Source organism: Penicillium brevicompactum, assembly GCF_028827555.1.
Source record: "Penicillium brevicompactum strain IBT 35665 chromosome Unknown utg000003l_segment0_segment0, whole genome shotgun sequence".
Taxonomy (NCBI): domain Eukaryota; kingdom Fungi; phylum Ascomycota; class Eurotiomycetes; order Eurotiales; family Aspergillaceae; genus Penicillium; species Penicillium brevicompactum.
The window spans coordinates 4,577,568-4,593,025 of record NW_026623206.1 but is presented as its reverse complement, the minus strand read 5'-3'; the positions used below and the strand labels follow the sequence as shown (position 1 = coordinate 4,593,025).

The following is a 15,458-nucleotide window of genomic DNA, read 5'->3' as shown; positions in this document are numbered from 1 at the left end:
ACTGCATTTTTGCAGTACAGCGCCGGTGACCGTAAGCAAAGTAGTCTTTTCTTATCAAATATGGAACAGGAGACCACAGTTTATGGATATTATGGAGACCTGGGCGCCTAGCTCGAAACCCGCATGTACAATCATGGATACGTGGAAGGTGGTGAGACCGTCGCATGGACTGAGAATTATCTATTATTCCGATATTCTCGGTACGTATCTGATCAATCAACCATACGTAATCGAGCCAGACGCACTACCTTTTAGACTTGTATTCAGACAGAAGGCAGTGCCCTCTCCTCTCTCCTCCTTACCACCCACTTCCCTAGCGCCGTCCAGATAGCCTCTTTCTCCGCAGGCCGCATTCCGGCCGCCAGCCCGCTAATGGTCGTAGCTATGAAAAGAGGTGTTCCGTTCCACTTGAATCCAGACGTACAGCCCATATTCTCCTTTTCACTGTAATCCATAGTGAAACTCCTTGCGAATCGGCTGGCCATGACGAACCCTCCAATCAACCTCCTATATACCCTTCCCAACAAGACACACCACCTTGGGTATAAAAAACGCCACCTTGGCCTCTAGTACCCGTACGCCCGCGTCCATCCCCGCGCGGCTGAGCTTGCTGCCGCTCAACGATATTCATGTTGCCAACGCTATACAAACCGGGGAGTTTGTAGGTGTCAGATGGCGGGTGTCGGAGACTAGTTATGCTTGAAAAGCAGAGGACTTTACATAACAGATTTGATGGATGTGCATATGCGAACCCAGTTGTACCTGTTAGTAGACCGGTATTCACGCCTACCAGCAGCAGGATTAGGTTCGGAGGAGTTTTGTCGTGGAGAAGAGCCTGCGGTCGTTGATGCCGTGGAATGCATTCGGTCTTGGGATGCGACTTGTATTCTTCTCTTTGGGGTATGGCTTGACGGTGGGGGTTGGCGGTAGCACGGCTATCGATCATGACAGACCCACAACTCAACACAACCAACACCACACTAAAGCGAGGCTAGGAAAAAAGTCCATGATTTCGAGTATGAAATTGTAGGCGCTTTTCGGTGATTCAACGTTGAGTCACTCACAGGTGAGGTATCAGAACACGAATTATGAGCCTGTCATTGCGGATTGAATAGTACTCAGTGCCTCATTTAAGAGGGCCGTGAAGGATCCAACGGCCAGCCAACGCTTCTTGACCAACTCAGCATGCTGTTGCTCAACACGACTCTTGCTCGTCTCTCTCGCTGAGCATCCAAAAGCAGAAGATGTCGCTGCAAATAGTTGCGATAAAAAGAAGACGTGGGTTTCAACAGGGCTCGATTAGGACAGGTGTTCTTTAATGCTGCCTGCACAGCTTCTAATTGACAGAAGCCGAGAAGCCTATAAAGACGTCCTCTACCCCCAGCAACGATTTATCTCCTTGACTCTGCAAAATCGAGCAGGCTTGTGTCTGAGTCACTTGATAAGTTCTCCCCCTTGACCCGGTACTGAAATTTTTACTGTCCTGACATTTATATAATATATCGTGAACCAGCTAGTCAGACAGTGCCTGTGAGAAATGTAAGCCTAGAAGATCTACTGTGCCAAGCAGCCAGTCGATCAAATAGACAAGGCTTGAGTTAGCGTTGGCTAGTCAAAGCGCATCATCTATGCCTCCACCATAGCATCCGAGCGAGCTGATCTACAGTCCCGTTTCTGGATGCTTCCCCAAAGCCAAAGCGCGACTTGTCATGCCGTAGGCATGTGAACATCTGCCAGATCTTGTCTGAGATTGGACTGACGTCGAAGACGTCGCGAAATAACCAGATCCATGCATTTAGACCACTATAAACGATCGCAAGGACCACGGAGCTCTTTGTCGTCTCTTCGTGGTCTTGACCCCGGAAGCATGTGAGTTGTGAAATAACTCTCCGATCTACAAGCTAGTGATGGACAGGACACCGTTGTCAGCGCACTAGAGTGAGCCCGATCCAAGATCACCGTCAGTGCTCCGCGGAAAGCGATGGCTTGCATGCTCGGTGGTGTGCTCTTCCAAATCCACTCAATAGCAAGATCCTTAATGGACGGGGAAAAGGTCTCTTGAAGCGGCTTCTGCTTGCTGCCAGGTTTATTATGCCACAGTGAGATCAGGACCGAGTAACAAAAAGAGTCCGCCGCCTCAGCTCGGGCTAAGGCTCCAAGACCACCCAAACTAGCTCATTTTCCCTGCTTCCCTCCACGCTCAGTACTACGAAGCTGAACATTGTTCGATCCTAAAACTTAGTCTTCTGTGATCCGCCGGTGATACTGCTGGCCGAGGGTGCTGTGATTCCTCCACCTTCAGTATCCCAATAATACGCTGTGGAATGTAATGTGCATTGCTTGCTGCCTATCAACTTGGGTATATATTCGGCCCTTGGCTACCGGATATGCGGTTAAAACACCTACTGCAGAACTCAAATGCTCTTCTGGAGGATTGCTCGTCTTCTCCGAGAAGTTCTAACCATCGAAGCGCCTTTTTTACAGCAGCGATCACAGCAACATCTTCGCTTGGCCCATCCATCGCGGCCGTTTCAGTACACAGTGGAACTGAGCCAATAGAGAGATGGAGAAGTAGAACGACCGTGGCTTGCATCATGAAGTGCAAGAGAGCCCAAGAGGGAGCGATATTATATACCCATTGGGTGTCCGGGTGGTCTGGTATCACCTCCAGAAGGGCCAGCGAAGCATGCAAGCATTGCATAGCACTTTCATTGCCGAACATAGACCGAGGAATCTGGATGCCGGTTTTCTCGTCAGTCTCCGGACGCGTGAGACAAGGCCGGTTGATGACAATGCAAGCACTATAGTAATGAAGTGCGAGAGATATTTGGTAGGGCGAATGGTTCATTCGACTGCCATCGAATGCCAAAGACGACGGGAGCTCAGACAGCCACTGCTCCAATTTTTTGTTGTAGAGACTGACGTGATCCTTGATGTGTGCCCAACCACGACTGGCAATGTCGGTACTATACACCTTATTGGTGATTCTGTGGGTAATGAGAGCGATGTCGACCAGGTAGAAGGAGTATAGAGACTCGCTGAGTGGCATATCCTTCAACCATGCAGGTCGATTTTCAGTTCGCTCGGGTTGCTGGATCAGCCATAGAACGTCTGCTGAGTATGGAATTTGCCGTGACGAGTACCCACTTAAGGCTTTCCCTTCTATGGTATCAAACGGCAGAGGTAGGGGTGCCGAGCAAGAACCATCACCTAAGCAGGAAACCCGCCCAGTCATGACAGAAAGGAGGTGCTCTAAATAAAATACTGACCACCACAAGCGCATCCTTGCCTCATTTGACGCTGAGTCGAGCTTGTTGTTCGTCCTCCGAAAATTGAGCCCCAAAGCGATGCCTGCACGTGCAGCTATACCGATCATTTTCCATGACCTGTAAGAGTTAGAAGGCTTCTTGTGTCGGACTTATATTAGAAGCATATTGGTACCATACCTGCTGATCTGAGACCTCGTCAGAAAATAGAATGCCACAAGAGCCATAAACTGCACTTTTTGCAGGTCATCGTGGCTGTTGATGAGATCATCGGAGGCAAGGAGTGAGTTTGCCCGACGGAAGAATGTCCTCTCATTTGCCTGACCTTCATTATCAGAACAACTCAAATTGGTGAACTGGCAACTAATTGCGAAAACCATGTTCAAAACTCCAAGCCACCGTTTGCCGGGGTTGATTTGAGAATTGGATAAGACTTGGCTGTATTGTGCCAAGAAAAGATCCTTTCGAATGATCGGTAAAGAAGGATGAATCTTATCAAGATAGGCATAAAGCAGTTTGTCGGCTGAGTGTTTATCTGGTAGTGCGAAAGGATCCAGTGCGAAAGGATCCGAAGATGCTATGTCCTGAGAATATAGATCATCCAGATGATAGTTGACCGAGGAAAAGGAGTCCTCATCTGGAAGTTGATGGTGAGGTATGCCCGCCGCAGAATTATCCTCGCAGCTCCATCTTCTGGATTCTGCCTCCAATCTTTGCATCCATGCTACTTCGGAATTTTTCCCCATGTACCCCGTGGCTCTGCTATGCTCATTGCGGTTGATGTCTTCGTCGACCGAATCGATGGCATCAAGAGACCCAACCGAGGAGACAGAAGACGGGGAGGAAGCTCTCGGTTGACTGGGCTCACGTCGGCGAAAGCCAGACGTTGGATCCTAATAAAATAGAGATGAGATTCCGCGCGGCTATGCCTAACTATTGGTGAACTCACGGTGAGAGCCTTTGTTATACGCTGTGCATCCTTGTCTTCAACTTTATCAAAAAGATCGCGAAGCAAGTCTTCATATATTTCGACTTTTCGTCGTGTGAAGGCTAGTTCCTCTCGCTCCATCTTTAGCTTGCCTTCCGAATACACACATGATGTCAGACTTTCTGCTCGACACTGAGAGCACAACGGTTTCCCGCCATCACATTTTCTCTTGCGCTGTTGGCAGGAAACGCAGGCACGAGCCGTTCGAAGTGGGCGGGGGATCCCCGCACTTTCACGGCGTATTCGTTGAATAGGAACTTTGTCAAACATTACAAGGACATGCGAGCTTGATTACCTCGCATTAAACCGGAATTCTGTGAAAGGCGTTGTGAAAAGAAAAAAAAAAAAAAACCATTTTCCCGGCGAAGATAAGAGACCTGTTGTGCAAAAGGGGTGGGAGGAGGGGGAGACACGGCAGAGAGGTGCAGGATTATTCAGGTGCTCCAACAAAACCATGTGGCAAAGCACACTAGTTGGCAAAACATACGTCATATGCCCAACCAGACGAGGATTTGAGTTCCGCTGACCGCGCATGCGTTCCGAGACTGGTGAGACAGGATTCTCTATATCTATATGTATGATATTATACCCGTCAAGTTTCGCAACTTAGATTACGGTAATAATGGCTCTGTACGGCTCATTCAACGGCTGTCTGGCCGCAGATTTTGTTGCACTCAGCTCGCTCTTACCTGGTGGTGAGTTGGCGATGACGTCATGCGATCTAATATCAAAATTGAAACCTCTGGTTCCTACATAAACAACGGTTGTTGGCGTCCGGGTGGTACAAAGTCTTATAAATGAAATCCGCATAACTTATCTCTTTTCTGTCCACACTATCACAAAGATGGCGGGGATTGTACAGAATTTTCCTTTGTTCTTCGAGCTTCTCAGAGATTATGTTGGCTGTCCTTCTCGTCACCCATGATACTTTTTGGTACTGACAATTTCTCTAGCTGCACCCTAGCGATCTGGCTATATTGGCTTGCGCGTGTCGCAAATGGAACGCCTTAATCATTCCATATTTGTATAACACAGTCCAATTTCATAACCCCGGCCGTATTGAGGGAAATGACCCACTCCAGCTGAAATTGGATACCTTCGGAGATCCACGGTGCACCAACCTCAAGCACAATCAGCGGGTATTGGTCACGGGATCATGGTACGAGATCTACCACGAGATTGACTCGAATCTGGGCTCCCAAAGTATGCTTTCACCAGCTGCAAGGATGCTTAGCAATATCATCGCGTCCTGTATCATCCGGATGCCGAATCTGAAGGAATTCAAGTACTGGTTCCTTGCTTGTGCTTTTCTAACCCAGGCCTTATAACTATTGCCGACTAGGAGCATCGCTAACCGCATCGAACAGTTGGGATCTAGCTGTATCCCCTACTCAACATCTCGTCACCACCGTAATATTCACACCGACCCTGGAGAAAGTGCAACTGCGTCTAGGCACTGACAGCACGCCCTCGCCTTATTTTCACCCGCCGCTGGAATTTTGGCCTCCAATCAATGTCAGGGCTTTAACTCTCATCCAAATTGACGACGAATCGGTCTTGCGGTCGATAGGATCGGTTCTCCAAACCGCCACTCGCTTGAGAGAGCTGACCATGTGGGCTGATGGAGATAGGATGCTACGTTTCAGTGAAGTCTCCAGCACATGGTGTGGCCAGGTCCCATTCCAACTCACATCTCTGGATCTCCGAGGATTTGTGGATTTGGGGCGGCCATCATGTGCGCTGTGGAGTTTGCTCTCACCGGTCAAGTTGAGGACATTGACCTTGAACGTCGGCCCGGGATTCGATATTGCCGATTTATCAGTGTTCTGGGAGAATTCAGTCGTGGCCAATCTTCGACCCAAACAATTAACTACGAACCTGGTGATGCATGGGCTGAAGGACTTTATAGACTCATTTAGTGGTTTGGAGGCTTTCAGTATCACATCGCCAACTATCGCTTGCGTGCCGGAGCGTCTCGATATTCTCCTAGAGGCTCTGGGCAACCTACATTCAGCGACACTGAAGGTTTTCTCGATCGACCCACAAAGAGCTCTGGCAAACCACCTCCTGGACGATGTGTTGTTGGATCGATTCGTGAACCGGTTCGCCAATATTGAAGAATTGCGAATTGGAATAGTGGAAGCTGTGCCAGTAAGAATAGGCCCGTTACCCCCCACCGTGGAGACTTTTCTGACAATCGTACTGCAGGAGGATACCATCCAAGCAGTATTGAAGTCTCCCCAAATTCGGCTACTCTATGTGAATTTGATCCAAGATCCTACAGAGGGGAGTTATATCGGCCTGGAACGATACCTGCTCCATTTACTGCAGAAAGGAATGGCCGAAAACCTCAAGTATTTCATGTTTGATGACGGTCCTCTGTTCAAAGTACATCGGAAGCCGCTCCGGGTAAGTAAAGAGACCTTGCCCATCGGGTTCATTCATGACACTTTCCTGTTTGGAGAAGGGGTCTTGGGATGGGATGGAAGAACAATGTAGAAGGTCAGATCATTTTCAGCTTAGGATTCACAGCGCACGAAAGTTGTATCTTCACCAACTCCGCCATTCGTCTTGGGTCTCTTTGAATCGACCACCGTGAGATTATATGTCTGACCCTTGTTGAGGTATTTTACGGGGATTACCTTTGTATGTCGGAGTATTGCTGTTGGGGCTTGCAGTGTCGCATAATAGCAAAATCTATGAAGATCAGTAAGGAGTATATTCAGGGTATGGGGACCTAGTTGGACTCTTCTCCCTTTTTATATGTCGAGATCCATATGGCCAAATCCACATTGTTGAAATATGATGTATATCTATGTAGCATGCTCCCTGAGAAAGAGATTATTTAAGCCTGTCCTTCTATACTATGTGGCTCACCGAGAATTTATAGATCTATTTGGTGCGCTCGTTCAGAATCGAGAAGAATTGTTATGAAGGGATCCACGGGAAACAAGCTTCACAGTGGTTCAGAGCTGATAGTTAGATTCAGGCCTGATAGGTCAGGCAATAAGATCTTATAACTAACTAGTTAGTTAACTAATCTCATGAATCTCAACATACACCTGAGTCTGATTTTTTGCTACAACCTTGCGTCGAAAATTTTTTTCCAAGTCTATCTAACGTGGTACGCACATAATTGCGACGTGTAGTAGACCCCGGTATGCAATCCGCCTGCCCGATGTTTGTACTGTCACGCAAAGAAGGTTGGTGCTGAGCCAGCGGAGTGAAGCAGTCGAGCCAATCCCAGAAAGCCCACCGGGCGCTTTGAATTGAGCCATCAAGACGGGGCGCAATTGTTGTGTCCCACTGTGTGATGGGAGAATGAAGGTCACCTGCCTGGTTGTAAAACACCATGTCCGCTCCCGATAGACCCGCTAGGTTGTGACTGTGGCATGCCTCGTTATTTCCTGGAAATATTGTTCGGGGAAAACCTCTTTGTTGTAAGGAATTTGGGATGGATGAGGGTACCATTCATTGAAGCCAGTGTTTGTCCAGCATTGGGCTTGTCTTCCAACGTACCCTCGACTGAATCCTTAGCATTGACATAAGTTTATGATTGCATTGAATATACCGTGCCCATTGCAGGATCTTCAATTGCTATTTCACCATGTTTGCTCAAGAGAATATGTCCCATGTATCTCCTTGGACTGGCTGATAAACCCGTCATCTGGCTTGGGCATTATTAGATTATAATGGTGCTAAAAGCCGACAGTCTTCCGAACACGATTTGACTTGAGTGCACCACGGCGAGAGCACCCATCACCTTGCAACACAGAAGTATACGAGAAAACATACGATAAAAATATATTGGTCTTAAGTTCGGTCTCGGCGGGCTTCATTGGACTATGGTAGCACTTGACGGAAAGCGTTTCCACCAATCACCAAGCAATCGAGGCATGTTTGAAAGAGATAATTGCTGCCCATTTTCATTGGTTCAGCATCCACTCCCGCAGTCTCGGCGATATGTTGGCTCCCACTACGGACCTGAGAGCCGGACCAATTATAAGGGGCAGCAAATTTTGAGCTCCGGAAATGGAACAGCCGAAATTCTGACGTTTACAGTATTTTATGTCATAGCGCAGGGCTGTCAAATTGGGGCTCCAGCTTCAAGGGGTATTTGACGGGTCCGATGCCTGGGAAGTAGCATTAACTGATACACCCAACTCTCATAGGACTAGCTACCAGTGACTTGGGGCGCGAAATGCCGGCACGCCTTCTTGGTCGGAAGGTGATTGATTGTATTTATCTCTCGTTGTTCCCAGACACCACAGCAAATAATCACCACCTATAATCCAATATTAATCCAATATAGAGCGGCTCAAATTTTCATCACTCATGCACGGCACCTTTCTTGCTGTCAAGGAACTCAAGTCTCTACCGGTAATAGCCTAGTGGCGGGAAAATGCGGAGGAAAGACGCTGCTGCTTGATACAACCATTATGCAGATAACCGTATATTGAAGATCCTGTCGGAAATATGGTGGATCTGCATGTGGATTTCTGGGTATTTACCCAAAATATCTTATGATATCAATATCAGACACCTCACATAAAAGTGCATATTACTCTGTCAGCATGTCTTTACAAAACTGTCAATTTCATGTTTTTAGTTACTTAGAGAGTTCATATTACTGTTCTGGAACCCACACAATACTGGTCACTGATTTCTGTCATAAGACAATAGTTAAACTTTTATATGCAATGTTTAGATGTGGTGTTTTTCAAGGTGCTCTTTAAACTTCTGTTGTATATCATATATATATTTAGAATTAATGTCTGCGGTAGATCGATTTAACCAGACTTGCATTATATAATAGTTTTTTTTTTTTTTTTTTTTCCTTTTAGCTATTTTGACAGTTGAGGTGTGTTGGGCGCTTGGCAGTATTATTTTACCACTAGACCACCGCGAAGACCAAGGTGCCTGTTTACATGTAGGGCCTAGAGGAACCATATCTGTTCTGTGTTTTGTTTGATATTAAGCTCAATCCAGCCTGGTGTTTCAAGCAGAGACGAACACATTTTGATTTGTATATGTTAACTACGGGTGCTCCACTTAAGCTATACTTCGGGGTGGATTTCCGGAAAATATAATCTAGGGAGCAACTTCCAGCCCTCTGTATTGCAACAATAAGGACTGATCTGCGGGGACATGAGATGGTGTAGCATTTTTCTAAGAATAGAGTAATCTAGGCTTATAGTTAAGTGTAACTTCCAACGACTGATAGACCTTCCTATCCCAGAAGCAGGGGTAAGAGATGGCGGGTGGCCGAACCTTGGAAGATGGTGCTTTTGGCGGTGTTTGCCAATCGACAATTGTTATCCATATATCTTTAAGGGGAAGTAAACCTAGAATAGAATGATAGATACAAAGCAAGTAAATTGAACGTATGCAATGCCGGGGGCCATATATAGCGACCCGGACTACAAGCCGTTCTAATCCTACACAATATACCCAAAAGAGCTATTCTCCTTTTCTATCTGGTCCAGCTAAAGTACATCCTCGTTCGTACTAAATAACCGCATAAATAAAACAGTAGTATCTTAGTCCCGACTTCTTTCTTCGGTCTTCGTCGATTTTAGGCCCATTTTGTAGAACCGCTCATCGCCCGCCTCCAGCCACAGACACGTCCTATTGAGCAGAATTCTAGGAGCATAGAGGTCAGAACTAATAACGGTATGATTTGGATAGAGGGTAAGTTATGGTACCATTTTAGTTACCCTCGTGCTCTAAAATCCTGAGAGAAAATAGGCTGGCAATCATATATCCAATAGTATTCCAAACAATTAGAAGTTTTATTGCTTGACTTTGCCAGTTTACCCGGACTCATTGACAGCACCGTCCCGGTTCTGTTCGTTCAAAGGCAGTCAGCTATTCTTGTTCAGTGATATTCCATGTCACAAGCTTACATACCTTCAAGTTGGTGCAATTTTTACAATTAGTGCAGTTTACCATGTTGGAGCAACTTTCACAATTGGTGCAGTCTACCATGTTGGAGCAATCCTGGCACTTGGTACAACTTGTCATGTTCGAACAATGCTCGGACTCTCGACAGTAGCTGCAGTTGCTGCAGAATGAACAGTCGACACAGTCATTACAATTGGAGCACTGGAGTTATTTGTAAGCACATTTCAGCAGCGGCATCAAGGCAGCTTAGTAGTATGGTGGTATAGTGATTTAGATGGAGTAGAAGCATACATTATTGCATCCTGTGAAGTGGGTTTAGCAATGCTAACCTGTTTGCGAAATGTGAACTCACCTTTGCAATTGTGACAGTTGCTGTTGTTTCTGTTTCCACTATCGTCCCTACAGAAAGAGAATCAGTGGGTGAACATTAGCAAACGGGGAAAAGTGTCTGAACTCACTCATTGTTAAGGGGAGCCTGTGAATCATAGGTCATGCTGTCGACTTGAGAAAATATTCGATTCCCCAGGAATGTGAGTGTCATATTTTAATGCGCAGTGTGAAATGAAAGGAATAGTGCTGATCAGGCCGGTTATATACATAACTACTCTTATGTCAGTATGACATAATCACTATAAATAGTCCCCCACAGCCCTGGAGGCTGTCCATCATCTCAATGTACTCCTATCATTGGTGTTTAGCTACATGTATATATATGCCAGTCAAAACCATATAGGGATAGGTAATTATCCACGGAACATATATACTAATATACAAGGACCAAGTCCATCACTATCCATCGCCTCTTATGGGGAACAGTTTTGGCCTGGCAATTACCGAACGTTCGTCTGCGAAACTCATATCAGAGTATTACGCAGTACCGAAAGGAGATCAGGGAATATTTGTAATATTTTTTGCCATATGTGCAACTTCCCTGGGGTGTTTGATTGATTGTGATCCAGTTCAATTGTATCTTATCGTATGAGTAGACCTCGCCAAAAACATTTAGAGGGCGGGAATCGCCCGCCCTCGCCCGGCCCTCAACCCTCGCGAGGGCCGCCGTCATCAGCCCTCACCCGTCCTCATTTACATAAAATTTTGAGACCTTTCCTAACTGAGCTGTATAATTCTGCTGATTCACCCTCATAGATTACCAGTATTAAAAAGTGTTTTCGTTTCAACAGTAGGTTTACTAGATAATTTCATACATTAGCTCTTAAATTCTAAGAAATTCACTTGTAATTTGATTAACTATAGGAGTTAATAGTGTAATTACAGAATCACAATATCTTGAGATCCAGTGGTAGTTAATTGTTATAGAATTGTCCAGTTCTGTAGCGTTAGCACTAATAAATATATATTCGCCATGTAGGCAGGTGATGCATACTATGTATCTTAGCAACCACTATTTTCATTCTCGACGTTCCTAACTTAGTAGGTTCATTCTATTAATACTAATAGATAGCATGCTTCCTACTATAGTTCTAATCTTTATAATAAAAGGGCTTTATAAAAGATAAGTATAGCGTTGACGTTTAAAATATGAGATAATTCTTGTTGATTTCACACTAGTTTCGGGGGCATTTGACTCAGCGAAAAAACGAGGGCGGATCTACGATTTGAGGGCGGCCCGCATAAGTCGAGGGCTGATTCGAGGGCCGCCCTCAACCAGCCCTCGGAATTGAACCAATCAGGGTAGGATACCTATAATAAATAGGTGTTAATGTGATACATTACATTTATAGAGGGAGCAGGCCCAATTTAAAAGGAATTTGAATGTGTTTGTTAGCACAGGTGGACTTTTTAGTACGAAGTAGGTCTCGTCCAACCCTCCAAGTCTTATCTATCTTCTAGATCTACGCAGTACAAAGGATCATTTAGTTAAGAATGTCCCAGTTGTCTCTATTCTCGGATGCATATCCATCATCTCTTTACGAAGGGGATACAATTGACGGTCTCTCATTTCCGAACGACCAATTCCATACTCCTGATCTCTCAGGAAGCCAGCAAATAAGTGAATCAGTATCGAATCCTGGGTTTCTTACGCCAATTCCTCTCCTTTCGGTTCCTCCTTCACTCGAGCGTGTTAGTCCTGGTCGATCCATCGAATTCGTTCTATACTCTGATATGTCAAAGGATGAATTTGTTGCTTGGTGGTTAGAAACTGAGTTTGGCCGCAAGAAACGGCTTCATTGGAGTGGTAAACGTACAGCAGCTTGCTGGCAGCACTTTGATCAAGTTGCCAATGCAAAGACTGGAAAACCAGGCGCGAAATGCCGTCAATGCCATAAAGTCCTAGACCATCCAGCGAATGGGCGATATGGAACGACTGCACTTCATCGGCGATTAGCTGGACCAACCTGTCGTAAATCTACCAGCCAAGAGACCAATATTAAGGGTTTGCTTATAAATGCGGTATGTTTAAACCAGGGTTTCGGGGTTTTATTGTAGGGATTTACTAATCAGTCTCTTTATTTAAAGGCACAAAACACACCGGCTACCCCGACGGCCTTTACGCAAGAAGCATGGGAACATAAGCTGTTAAAACTGCTTTCCCTTTCAGGCCTCCCCTTCCGATTTATCGAGCATGCCGACTTTCGTGACGTTATCGCATATGCCAGGCTTGCCCCAATACAACCCCAGATTCCATCTGCGAAAACAATGCGGTCTCGACTACGGGGGTACGTCAAAGAGCAACAACAGTCTATACTAAAGCAGCTTCCACCTAGCGTAAAGCTTTCGCTTGCATTATATTGCTGGAAATCTCCATTTGGACAGGCCTTTATGGCAGTCACTGGCTACTTTCTTGATCAACACTGGGAATACCGTGAGATCCTTCTTGGATTCGAACCTTTATCTGGTTCACACTCAGGTGTCAACCTAAGTGAGGTGGTATTAAAGCTCCTTCAGCAGCATGAAATCACAGATCGGGTACTTGCAGTGACAACCGATAATGCCACGAACAACAAGACTATGATATCGAGTATCCAAGAATCATTACAGTCCCTTGAACTAAACGATAGTTCAACAATAGTTCGAATTCCTTGCATTGCCCATGTGATTCAGCTTAGTCTGAATGATCTTCTTGGAAAGATGAAGCAACTCCAAAGAATGAGCACGCAGAGATGAATTGGTCAGAAGATCGTGTCCGTTCTCTTCGCGCAAGGCAACAGAAACGAGAGATTATCGATACACTGAATAAGGTATATATTCCTAATTCTATTCCACCTATGATTAACACGTTTACTCTACCCTAGGTCCGAAACCTTGCGATATATATCAATGCTAGTCCACAGCGGCGGGAGTCATTTTACAACCTTCAGACTGAAGAGCCTAAGCTTGTTCCAATCCAAGATGTTCGAACCCGCTGGAACTCAACGTTTCTAATGCTACTAATGCTACGGCGTGCGAAACGGCTTCAGTCAACATTTGATGAGTTTTGTTCCCAGTACGACCAGGACCACTTCGCTTTGAATCAAGAAGAATGGCGACAGATTGAATATCTTTGGATCACCCAGCCCTTTTTCAAATTCACAACTCTTCTTTCGAAGACCAAGGATGTAAGTATTCATTTAATATTCAGTATCTACAATAAGCTCTTCACCCATCTTGAAAAGGCAAAAAATGCGTTAAAACGGAAGAAGGTTGCTTGGAAGCAGCTTATGCTTAGTTCTCTTGAGGCCGCAGAGAAAAAGCTTTCGCATTATTACAGCCAGACCGATAAGATCGATAATAATCTTTATGCGATTGGCACCATTCTCTCACCAAAACATAAGCTTCAGTTTTTTGAAGGAAAGGACTGGGAAGATCCAGTGAATGACTGGTGTACGATCTACCGAGCAAGTCTCGAGAATTACTTTGAATCCTACAAACAAAGTAATTTAGATGCGCAATCAGCATCAAACCCCCAATCGTCAATGGTTGCAATCTCAGAGCTTGAAATGGAATGTCAGCAGGAGACGTCCCAGCCCTTATCTTCGGGTCAATATGATGAGCTGAAGGAATATCTGGAGAGCGGTAAGTTTATATTTACTATATCATCTGGCCGACACTAACCTTTTATCTAGGCACTGTGAGAGCTCCGACCGCTGTGTTTTGGAAGGATCACCAGCGCCAATTTCCAGCGCTTGCAAACCTTGCCCGCGATGTGCTTTCTATACCTGCTACTGGCGCAGGTGTAGAACGTCTGTTCAACTCTGCCCGGGATATCTGTCACTACCGTCGAGGCTCACTAAACCCATCAACAATTCACGATCTTATGATGTTTATGTGAACATCACAATTTGAGATTAAAAATAGTCAACGGACGTTGATTAATGAGTATCTCTCACATGAAGAGATACAGGCTAATCAGGAGGCAAACAGTACAGACGCTCACCAACTTGAACCTATCAGTGATCATGATGAGTGCGAATCTGATAGAGCAGATGAAGATGAGATTGAACCAGTCCTTGATCCTGCTCAGATTAAACCCTCAGTGTTCCTTCCAGATCAACCCTTGTTCAATGGGCCCCAACTAAAACGCCGACAGCGCGGGCTGTCGGAGCAAGAGGAAGGAGAGCACGAAGATAATAGTGAGCCCGGTCTACCTGATACACAGAACCGGCATTCGGGTAGGGTTCGGAAGCGCTCAAGGCTTCTTGATGGATATGAAGTTGCTTAGTCTGTACAGTTTACATATATAATATACGCTGTACTTAGAACTCAATTAAATCTATGATTTACCATTCCGATACGCTCCCTGATGTAGTGCGGTCTCAAGTATGAAATATAATCAAATTGTAAGTCAAATACTCGAAAGTACAGATCGAAACAGCATAAATTATGCAATCATAGGACTTTCTATGTTTTTCTTGTTTGTCGGCCCTCAAAATGTTTGGAGGGCCGTATAGTGAGGGCGGGCAAAAGACCAGCCCGACTCTACGTATGAGTGTCTGTTCGTCATTGAGAGAGCCTCTTATAAGATTTACATTAATAAATATGCTTTATATACACTGAACAGATGGAAGACATCATGTTACAGCTTGGCGAGTTGACAAAATGTACATATTACTTGTCAAGGAACACTGAGAGAAGAAGACATGCAGTTCATGTGTGGGCCGTCTTAAATCTTGTTCTGGGCATTCCTGCTCATAGCACGGACCTTGTGACCATAATTATACAGCACAAAGGGTACGGGTGCCATGATGGTTGCAACAATGCTGACGATTGTCAACGTCCAGTGGGGGCATTTGTGCTCAGTCCATACATAGAATCTGGATCAAATCGCGGCTAAGGCTCTCCAATATTGTCACTCGACGATT

General features: G+C 45.4%; 3 protein-coding genes across 3 annotated transcripts; 2 read left to right on the top strand and 1 right to left on the bottom strand.

Moving 5' to 3' along the window:
- Positions 1-2,231: 2,231 nt before the first annotated feature.
- N7506_005472 (fungal specific transcription factor domain-containing protein) lies at positions 2,232-4,335 on the bottom strand (the record flags this gene model as incomplete). Its single annotated transcript, XM_056954766.1, has 4 exons — positions 2,232-2,317; positions 2,407-3,386; positions 3,447-4,159; positions 4,216-4,335. 4 exons carry the CDS (start codon positions 4,333-4,335, stop codon positions 2,232-2,234), a joined length of 1,899 nt encoding a protein of 632 aa, XP_056813655.1.
- Positions 4,336-4,876: 541 nt separating this feature from the next.
- Positions 4,877-6,753, top strand: N7506_005471 (uncharacterized protein; the record flags this gene model as incomplete). Its single annotated transcript, XM_056954765.1, has 4 exons — positions 4,877-4,949; positions 5,290-5,545; positions 5,622-6,405; positions 6,463-6,753. 4 exons carry the CDS (start codon positions 4,877-4,879, stop codon positions 6,751-6,753), a joined length of 1,404 nt encoding a protein of 467 aa, XP_056813654.1.
- Positions 6,754-12,042: 5,289 nt separating this feature from the next.
- Positions 12,043-14,818, top strand: N7506_005470 (uncharacterized protein; the record flags this gene model as incomplete). The annotated part of the gene is made up of 6 exons (XM_056954764.1): positions 12,043-12,570; positions 12,637-13,188; positions 13,413-13,715; positions 13,773-14,172; positions 14,223-14,424; positions 14,521-14,818. The coding sequence occupies 6 exons, from the start codon at positions 12,043-12,045 to the stop codon at positions 14,816-14,818; spliced, it is 2,283 nt and encodes a 760-aa protein (XP_056813653.1).
- Between the last annotated feature and the right edge of the window lie 640 nt (positions 14,819-15,458).